The following is an 11,259-nucleotide window of genomic DNA, read 5'->3' as shown; positions in this document are numbered from 1 at the left end:
CTTATTAATGTAAACATTACATTAAATTCAAATTCAATCAGATGTCACGTAACTAAATCGATCTACTCTTATCAATGATGTTATTGGTCTTAAAAAATTAAAACAATTGTTTTTTGACATAACATGATTAAAAAAAATTGAGTGATAAAAGACAAACTTATAATTTAATAAACTAAAAGCATTTTAAACCTCTCTTTTTCCGGGGCAGGCGAGGGGGCTACTTTTGTCATTCCAAGATATAAAACCCTGTAATTTGTGTTTGTTTCTCGGTAAATTTCTAATAAAATACTAATTCAAAAAATAATAAAGTTGCAGTATTTTGACAAAAAAACAACATCAATATTGAGAAGATACTAAGTTACAATAATGAGTAGAAGTCACAATCTCGCATTGAACAGTATAGTGGAAGGATCCGATAAATTTTTATGGATCATAATAGATCAAATTAAAATATTTCATTAATGGATCCATTAAAAGTTTATTTAAAAATTTAATCTATTTAATTCATTTTATAAAAAAAATCAATCCATCCATTATTTTTTTATCGATGGATATCTAATACATCCATGAAATTAATGTTTTAAAAATTAACTAAATAAAACCTAAACTATCAAATCTTGATTATAAGAGTATTTACCATAACTATGTCGTATGTATACCTTTCTAAGCTTCAGCTGCGTGTGTCGATCTTCAAACCTAATTCACCCAATTTACTTCCTAAATCTCCTAAATGCCTACAAAACAAACAACTTATATTTAACTATTTAACCTAATATCAACATCACTAAAACACAATTAAACAAAATATTCATACAAATTACTAAATTAAAACACAAGTATATTCTAAAAAAGTACTATAAACATTTATAAGGTGTCATCCGAAAATAATAGGACGAAAAGAGATAAAAGAATTGCAGGAAGGAACTGTGCGATTAACCAGCTGAACGGCCATTAGTACAATCTCTGTCCGTTTCATCAAATGCTCAGCCTCAAAATCCTCCCTCTTTGGTTTTTGTTCTACAGGCAGATTCATGTGAATTTTAATGAAATCGATAACTATAAATAATGAAGCTGAAAAATAACACTTCAATTAGTATCATACTTGTACATCAGTTATATACATTGTTCAGCTATGCTACATCCTGCTTTCAAAGCATCTCGTATTTCCAATCTGTAGATGAAGAGTACTTTTCCATATTCTGTACTCGCTGTCACCGCTATTTCCGTAATATTGCTTGGTCTCAGCTACTTCAGGCATTCTTCGTATGTGATGAGCTTATTGCCTTGCTAACATAACTTTTTGAGAAACATCAAATATAAAATTTTGATTACAACACAGCCATGCTGAAAGTTTGAACAGAGCTAGAACCAGCTTTATTCAAAATACTCTTTACTTTCATTTTTCTCCTTACAGTCTCAACCTCGTCCCACTTTTCTGCTAAAGCATAAACATTTGACAAAGCTACATAGTCCTCACTCTTCGGAGCCAACTCTGCACAACTCCGCTCTTCTAACTGGAGAAGAAACTTCCCCACCTTCTCTCCCATCACAACATCCCCGTGAATCTTGCATGCACCTAGCAAACTCCTCCACATTACAATATCAGGATTAATTGGCATCCTCATGATAAAGTCATAGGCTTCTCTTAACTTTCCAGCACGGCCAAGAAGGTCAACAATGCAACCATAATGTGGTATTTGAGGCGTTACACCAAACGTTCTCTTCATTTCATGGAATAATTGAAGGCCTTCTTCAACAAGCCCACCATGACAACAAGCTGACAAGAAGCTAGTAAAAGTTGCTTCATTTGGCTTCACCCCATAAGCTCCCATTTTATATAAAACCTCCAAGGCTTGTTTTCCTTTCCCATGGATAGCTAGGCCAGTAGTCATTGCCGTCCAAGTTAAGATATTCTTCTGGTTCATTCGCCAGAAGACAGACAAGGCACTATCAAGACATCCACATTTTGAGTACATATCAACAAGCCCAGTGCCTAAAAACACATCATGTTCAGGAGAACACACTGTCTTTTCTGCAAATCCATGTATGCAAGCACCAGTTTCCAGCATACCCATTTGCGAAACTGCTGAAAGCACAGAAACTATGGTTGTATCCGTTGGTTTAATTCCACTTGCATCAACCAACATGTCATTAAACAAAGACAACGCATTAAAAGCATATCTCTTGTTTCCATCTTTTAAGGAAGAATAACCGGATATCATAGCATTCCAGGTAACACTGCTTCTTTTTGGCATTTCATCAAACACTCTTCGGGCTGAGATAATATCTTTGTTGCTTGCATAGAAGTATATTTTGGTAGTCGGAACCAAAATATTTGACTCAACCCCATGTTTTACTATCAGGGCGTGTATTTGTCTACCTACCCATAACGTTGAAACTGATGGAGAGCGAGCACAGGCTCCAAGAACAAAGTTGTAAGTGTAATCATCAAAAAACATGAGTCCCCTTGAAAACTCATTTTGGAAAATAAGAATAGAATCATTGGGTTGAACGCATCTTATCAAAGTATTGAAGAGAAACGAGTCTGGCTTGTCAAAGTACTGGAACACCAAATGTGCATTATTGGCAACGCATTGGTCTGGTGAGCCACTATAATGCTCAATTAACTTGGCCAAGAAGGTACGAGATTTCAGGCCATTAGTGATTAATTGGGCATGAATTTGCTTTATATTGTTGGACAAATTGGGAAAAGAATATAAGAAAGAAAGACATCCAAGTCTTGGATGGGAGTTCAACATAAGGATAATGGCCAATAAAAGAATATTAAAAATCTCAGCTCAATAGATAGATTTTGATGTTTGAAAGTTCTCTGTCGTGTCATATTTCACCTTCATTTGGCAACTCACATTGAACTTATCCTGAAGTTTTATGTGGAAATAACAAATGGCAGAAGATCATGATTTAGAGCCCTACAAATCTGTTGGGGTAGCACCATCCCCATACCCAAGCACCCTGGTGTGTCTATCCAATTCTAATTGAAAAACTTCTACGTGGATTTCATCCTCACTCTTCCAAGAAGATCCTTAATTCAGCTGAGGCTTGAGAGTTGAAAGGCTTGAGTCAATTCTTCATTTGAAAGAAAACTAATCACAAGCAAGATAGTACACAATTCCCAAAATCAGATTTTAGTACCATATGCAATTCACTAAAGCACAATATTACTTAATTTTTTCCATTAAATGAATAAATGTGAATCATCCCCAAATCTATGCAAGTTAATTTCCAATCAAAAGAACAAGCCAGAGTAAAATAAAAAATAAAAAAATCCAATAAGCAATTTCCATCATTCAAGCGGAGCACATTTACTCTTGCTTCTTTTCAGCCATTTTGGGCCATGCACTTTTGTTCACATACTCTTTCTGGCCCATGCACTCAATTGCTTGAAAATGAATGCTAAAAACTAATTCTGATGCTGCCTTAACATTGCTTTATTCAATTCCTCCAGCATCACTATCAATAGTAAAAGCATTAAGCAAATCAAGAGAACTATAACATTTTGCTTCACAATTTCATTAATTTCATTAATTCCGTCCAATAATCACGCGCAGAAAATAGAAGAAAACTCGCTCCTCAAATGAGAACGGTAGCAGAGCAGTATTTAGATATATGTATACCGTTCATTATGCTAAATTATCATCTATGACTCATTACTATCACAAAACCAAACAAAACCTAAAAGAAAACGATGTTTCCTAATCCTAATCGCAACACATCAGCTAAGCACATTAGAAAACTACGAAACACGCTTGAATTAAATTAAATCAATAGGACCGTACACATCGATGCAACATTAGAGTAGTAACAGCTTGCAAAGAGGCATCGGAGAAAGAGAGAAAAATCACCTGTGTCGGGTGCACAATATCAAGTGGAAGTTCGCGATGGAAAAAAGGAGATAGCGGAAGCAATATGCTTGCAGAGGCACCACTACTGAACCTATTCGAGAGAGAGAAGTGTGAAGAAGAGGAACGGGGTTTTGGTTGCAACGGTTGTGGTGGTGGTGGTGACTGGTAATTGTTATGGACTCATTGGCCCAAACCATTCTACCTGATGCTATAAATTCTTTTTTGAAAAAATTTAAATAAATATCTTTCGATAGAATATTTTGCAATTATAAAATTTAACATAACATTAAAATTATTTCTTATAGTTCAATATAAAAAAAGGTATCATGTACTCTTTTAAAATAAAATAGTAAATATTTATTTTTTTCCTTAATTTTAGAAAAGTTGTTATATTAATTTTAAAATTAAAAATATTAAATTAATTTTCAGAAGTACAAGTATACTTGTAAAAATATTCAAAATACGAATTTATAAAAATTAAAATAATATAAAACATGTATAAATATAAAATTATTTAAATATATACTTATAGATTACATAAATTTCAAAAATATATTAATAGTCGTAATATTGTATCACGTATCAACAAATCATCCGCCGAAACTATTATTATATTGGGCCTAAAGTTTATCAGAGTATTGAATTAAAACATAGGTTGATGATATATACACCTCCATTTTTTTATACATACACCCCCTTTTTAAAAAAATAATATTAAATTCCTAAATTATCTTTAATATTATTTGGAATAAAAAAAAATTATTCTGGAAAGTGTTTTTCAAAGGTTGATGATATATACACCTCCTTTTTTCTATAAGTACACCTCCTTTTAAAAAAAATAATTATAATTTTAAAATATTCTTAATTTGTTGTTTTTTTTTTTAATTTTACATTCACAACATTTAATTTAGTACTTTTTTTTACAGATCTTTCTTTTTTCTTCTTTTTTTCTTTTTTCAATTTTTACATGCACCACGTTATCTTTCCTTCACCCCACCTATTTTGGTAGCATGTAAAAATTGAAAGAGAAAAAAAAAGTGTGTGAAAAAAAAAAAGAAAAAGTAGAAAATTGAAAGTTAAAAGTATAAAATTTAAAAATATATATATAATATTTTATAATTTTTTTAAAAAAATAAAGAAGGTGTACATATAAAAAAAACAGGAGGTGTATATATCATGAACCTTCCAAAAAGAACTTTCCGTCAGAATAATTACAGAAAGTACTTTCCAGAATACTAAAATTACTATTCCGGAAATAACTTTCCGTCAAAATAATTATGAAAAATACTTTCCGTAACACTAGAATTACTATTGCAAAAAATTCTTTCCGGAATATTAACAGTGTATGTATTTGTTACCATAATTCCGGAAAGAAATTTTCGCAATAGTAATTTTAGTGTTACGGAAAGTACTTTCCATAATTATTCCGACGAAAAATTATTTCCGGAATAATAATTTAAGTATTCCGAAAAGAACTTTCCATAATTTTGTACAAATACATCTCCGAAAAAAAAATTTCAAGATAATTTTTTTTATTTCAAATAATATTAAGGATAATTTAGGAATTTAATATTTTTTTTAAAAGGAGGTGTATGTATAAAAAAATAGAGGTGTATATATCATCAGCCTAAAACCTATGACACAAGAAAAGGCCCAGGCCTCGACCCAAGCCAACCAAATTGGGTCATTGTGAAGCTGAGCCCCTGTTAAATTTTTTGGTGTAAAAAATTAACTGAAAAAATAAAACAACTGAGCCCTTGTTAATAGCAGTCTATCCGACGCGGGCCCGACATATTTGAGGCCTAAAATGAGTTTAAAGTTGAGCCTTTTTAAAGATGAGAAAAAGTGGTAAGAAAATTAATAGTCACCCATAAAAAAAAAATTAGCACAAAATTATGATACTAAGATCAAATCTCAATCCTTACAATGTTAGGCTTAGACAATGACTAACAAAATAAAGTTAGTACTGATATAATTGATTCATTAAGTTTTATAAGTAAAAAAATATTTTGAAGACCTAAAATTAAGACTTGAACAGCCTTATGCTTTGGCCGATCTTAGTCTATCCATGTACACTTTAAAAGCAGAAGAAAAATGCCTCTTATTTTTGCGATTGTGATCGATGGTCTTGATTTAGCTTTGAGACGTGATATATATCCAGAAACTTTTATAATATTATTTTTATCTTTTTTTTATCATATTATTTATGAAAAGTGTTAATAAGATATTCTGTAACATGTTTTCTTATTATTAATTATAACTTATTAATAACTATAAATTATTAAATACCATGTGAGACTCACACATATTTATAATTTCTAATAAATTTAAATTAATAGAACAAGTGTACTGAATATCTGTTAGAAAACATGTTATCAACATTTTTTTTATTCATTATAATTCAAAATTCTCTCTTTCTTTTTATTAAAATAATTTATTGCAGAGGTATCATTTCTTTTTAAGCTAATTCTCTCTTTCTTTTTCTTGATTTTACAATTCATTGTACAGTTATGGTTTCTTATTTATAGCTTTAACCAAATTCTGGCAACATCCTCATTATGTCTTGGGCTATAACCAAGTAAACGATCTTCGCCATATGAGGGAGTATCCAGCATACAACAGACATACATATGGGGAAAAATAAAAACTGCACTAGACAAAGTAAAGTGATGTCTAATCTTAGCTAGCCAATAAGGGAAGCCAATTCTGCAATTCACTCCTCGCTCTAGGGGTGAATCCTTCCACGAAATGACAACATATGTAAAAAAAATTTATATTTATCTTTTTTTTATTTATTTATGAATATTGAAAAGTATAATTTTATTACAAATTTATAAATTTAATGTACATGTATTATTAGTGTAAACGCTTTTATATTATCAGTTAATAAAAAATTATTAATGATATATTTAAAAAAAACAAAAAACAAAACAAAACTAGAAGGTTACATCACAGGAATAATACTTCCCTCTAAAGTCCAGACACAAATGACAAAACCTCCTTGCAATAAAAATCCAAAGAGGTTGTTGTATAAAGTGTGACTTACTTATTATAAATCTCCTCAAACTTCTTATACATACAGATGTAATAAACTTTGAACTCAAGATATTTAGTTTTTAATATAAGGAGTGTGTTGAAAATCTCACATTATCTAGAAATAAAATAATAATATATATAAAATTTTACAAGTCAATTTTGTATGATTAGATTAAGTTTTTAATCTATTTTTTTTAATATGGTATCAAAACATATTGTTATTAGACTTATCAAGTCATTTATTATTAGATTGTTATTGGACCACCAACAGATATCTAGTATTGTAAATTTCACATTTGAAGTGTTCAGTCCTTAACGTGAAGGAAGTATGTTGAAGATTTTATATCATTTAGGAATAAGATTATAATTAGTATATATAAGTAGGAAACAATCCTCATTTTATAAATCAATTTGTAAAGTTAAGTTTAACTTTAATTATCATTAAAAATTTTATATTATCCATTTGTAATTTATTAGTATTTAAAAAGAATAGACACAATTTATGCATGGTAATATTAGGTAAAAGTTTAATATGATAAATACATTATCATTTATCCTATTATCATGTGGGGATTTCACATGTCAACAATAAGAGTTTAATTTAATCATTATTAATAAATAAGAAAATATTATGTTCATGATCAATTAAATAATTTTTTAACCTCATCTAAATTTTAACATATAATCTATAAAAAAATAATGACATATATCTCATTATTAAATTATTTATTTATAAAATAATTTATTAAATATCATCGAGCACATATTGATGCAAAAAATTAATTATCCAGAGTATATGCATAGTAATTGATATTCATGTATATATGTATATATATGAGCTGAAGTTAAAGTCAACTCCATTAATTTTGAAATAAATTATTAAAGCACCAAATTTAATTCACCTTCTAAAGATTATTTAATATTTATGAGTTTAGAGGAATCAAATTAATGAATTGAATTTTTTATGTCAAGTTATAATTTTAAGGTAAAATGAGCATAGTAAAGACTAAAATTTATGATTCTTATACTTTTTTTTTATGTAAACAATCATATGTATTTTTTTATTGAAAGCAAAATCCTAAACCCTAAACTTTTTAAATGCAATGATAAATCAATTACTGAGGAAAACACCAAATACCAATTATATTCGGGTTATAAATTAATCAACCATGACTTATTACAATCCTAGTCTACAGAATTAGTTCCTTCTCACGTTTAAAAAAAAAATTCGCATTGAAGGTAATGAATATACTTATTTACTTTGATCATGCTTCAATTCCTAAGTGCTTTTTAGTTTGATTCTCCGTTGAATAACCGTACTTAAGGTAACATGCCCATGCTTCTTCAATAAGACTCATATTTCTTTCATTTTTTTTTTTAGGTTTTTCTATAATCTGTGTAAATTTAAACTTTTACACCAATACAATTAAAAAACAAGCCAAATTGCTCAAATAATTTAGTATCAAATTCAACCCCGATTTGCTATGTTATAACCAACAGAAACATGGTTTACCATACTCCTACCATCCATACCATTTTCCATTTCCCTTGATCCTTTTCCAATCCATAGTCGACTTCCAATTTCTTCATTATCAATTGCTCATTTCATGGCATTATGGTTTCTTCCGAATAATTTTTCATATGGAAATGTATAATAGCTAGATTCAATATTTTGTTAGATTTTGTTGCGGACAACTGGTTATATCTTTAGCTAGTAAGATGGTACGTACAATGCCATAATATAGTGGAATATGGTACGTCTTAATTAATTGTTATTCGGTCGAAAATTCATGTTGCATTATAGATCATTTTTATTTTAATCACAAATTTCTTTTTTTCATTTTATAATTATTTTTGATTAATTTCATGTACAAGGCTGTGATAGCTAATTAATTAACCATATGTTTTTAGTTACCTAAAAATTAAGTGTAAACAGATAATAAATAAAAAGTTTGGTAAAGTATTCATTGCTAATGTATTTTTTTTATCCAATGGAATTGAACTTGATACTAAGAAGTCTATAATAACCCATGCATATTACTCAATGAACTAATGTTTTGGTTTTTTTTTTTTTTTTTTTTTTTTGTTGCGTGAACGTGGGTGAAATTAGTCAATTGTTATACTCACAAAAGTTTACGTGGACTCACATAAAAGTGTAGATATAGGTATAACACCCTAGTCAATAACTTTTTTTATATTGTCTCAGCTCTTTCATAACATAAAAGAGATTATTTTTGACTTGTGAGTACGAGATACAGGTACACAACTTGTGAGTACGAGATACAGGTACACAAACACAATACAACATAAGTGTCATCAATGACACCAACTAACACATTGAACACTTGCTTGAACAAATCCCAAAGAGTATGCTAGTTGTTGCATGACATTGGACTTTTCTAATATGTGTTGCGCCTACGCCTCCTTTCCCATAGAAGTTGATGTACACACAGCTAAAATCTAACAAAAAGTTTTGGTTTACCATGTTTTCCGTATTATTTATCATCCATGTATATACACACATAAATTTTAATAGAGGTGACAAAATAGACTAGCTCAACCCGTTTTAACCTTATCTGTCAATGGCCTATCATTAAAAAATGAGTTAAGAATGTTGGGTTGCCCCGTCCAAGGACGGGTTGTGGATCAGCCTGCATATTACTAAAAAAATTACAAAAAAAATATCTTATGTTTAAATAAAAAAATTACTACAAATAAATAAATATAACTACATGAAATTGAAAATGCATACATATTATGCAAATATATGTTCAATAAAAGCAAATTACAAACTTGTAACAAAATCAAATAGAAATAAATTCACTTACAACAAAATTAAAACCATATTACAAACTTATGAATTATAATTTTTTTAACAGAAACCTCAAATGCGAGCTGGTGAATTGTGACAAATCAGCTTGTCATTTGACCTAATGGATTGGTGGGTTTGACATTAGACTGTCATAAACCACGACCCATTTTATCATCCCCTAAATTTTAAAAAGTATGTTCAATCCACCCATAAATCCAATTAATATGTTGACAAGTGGTCAATGTCATGCTATAATTCCCTCGCACCATGACTAGTTCTACGACTTGGCTCCCAACTTTCTAACAACCTTGTTATGTCGACATACACAACTCGTTAGAGCATATAGGATAGGAAGATTTTGTGCAAAAGTAATGAAATAGTCTAAACTTATCCTACTCTCAAGATACATGCGTGGATATAAATTATTATTATTATACAAGAAATGTCTTATCATGTATGAGCTTAGGGAGGAATTACAGATTTATAGGTTAACCTATTTTACATGGAAAAAAAAATTGAATTAACACAATACTTGTAAATAGAACAAATCAAAGGTTAAAATAATACGGAAATAATTTTAATGTAAAATATATAATTATTTGATTATACATTAAACTGATAATTGGTTGAATTTATAAATAATGCGTTCATGTAAGAATTGTTGAATGCAAAATATGAATTAAAAAGAAAGAGGAAATTAACAAAGGAGAATTTAAAGATACCGAAAGTAGCTAGCAATGTTGCAACAGATAGATTAGATAATGAATATCGTCCACTCTCTTTGTTTTCTGTGTATAGGTTTTTCACAAGTGGGAATTAGGGACAGAACCATATGCTCTCCGATTACAAATTTTCCATAACGATTGGTCTCTCTTTTTATGACAATTGTTTATAAGGGAATGCAAAGCAGGGGGCTCTGTGGATAAAGTTTTCATGTTCTTCATTATGTGTCTCTTTACTGTTGGTCGCTTGCTTCTACCACTCGCAAGTGCATCTTACGCAATACAGTTCGTACTTATAATAATACACTCGGGATAATTGCCTAAAAAGGAGTATGCAGATTCTTCCTAAAAATAACAATAGTCGGTTGACTTTATTCAATGTGCGTGTATAAATTATTTAAAGCTCACGATTTAATTATACTATTGGAAAACTACAATTTACACAGCTTATATATCACAAGTACTTTTTTATCATAGATAACCATGTTTGAGTCGGATAAGATTATTGTAAATGATAAAACTCTCCTTAAAAATATTTAAAATAATTGTATATTTAGACTCAAACTTAAATTCATTGGTTAAGTTTGAATAACTATGTACCAATTGATGATTATAAAGAAAAAATAAAATATTTTTTTTAAAAGATGAAAATTTTGCAATTAAAATTGTAAAATAGAAATAAAATATTTTATTAAAAAACAAGAAAGAAATAAAATACACTTAAAACACATTGACATGATTCAGATGAAATAAGATTGTCTCTTGTTGATGATACATGTAATATGAAAAATAAAAAATAAAAAAGGCATAAATGATATGAAGAGGC

The 11,259-nt window shown here is 29.3% G+C and overlaps 1 protein-coding gene across 3 annotated transcripts; it reads right to left on the bottom strand.

Annotated features, from left to right (window-relative positions):
* Positions 1-911: 911 nt before the first annotated feature.
* Positions 912-4,064, bottom strand: MEF20 (mitochondrial editing factor 20). Of its 3 annotated transcripts, none has more exons than XM_020369252.3 (2): positions 3,864-4,064; positions 912-3,104 (listed from the first exon to the last, which is right to left on the bottom strand). In XM_020369252.3, exon 2 carries the CDS (start codon positions 2,757-2,759, stop codon positions 1,329-1,331), a length of 1,431 nt encoding a protein of 476 aa, XP_020224841.1. In that variant the 5' UTR covers positions 2,760-3,104; positions 3,864-4,064; the 3' UTR covers positions 912-1,328. The 3 variants fall into 3 exon arrangements, with proteins under 3 accessions (XP_020224841.1, XP_020224842.1, XP_020224843.1); XM_020369253.3 differs by having other exon boundaries at positions 912-3,087; XM_020369254.3 differs by having other exon boundaries at positions 912-3,059.
* Between the last annotated feature and the right edge of the window lie 7,195 nt (positions 4,065-11,259).

This window comes from Cajanus cajan, chromosome 10 (genome assembly GCF_000230855.2).
Source record: "Cajanus cajan strain Asha chromosome 10, NIPB_CcT2T_4, whole genome shotgun sequence".
NCBI classification, from domain to species: domain Eukaryota; kingdom Viridiplantae; phylum Streptophyta; class Magnoliopsida; order Fabales; family Fabaceae; genus Cajanus; species Cajanus cajan.
This window is presented reverse-complemented; position numbering and strand designations above follow the sequence as displayed.

Excerpts from the sequence above, each read along its gene's own strand:
- MEF20 (XM_020369252.3), bottom strand. The coding sequence starts at position 2,759 with ATGTTGAACTCCCATCCAAGACTTGGATGTCTTTCTTTCTTATATTCT.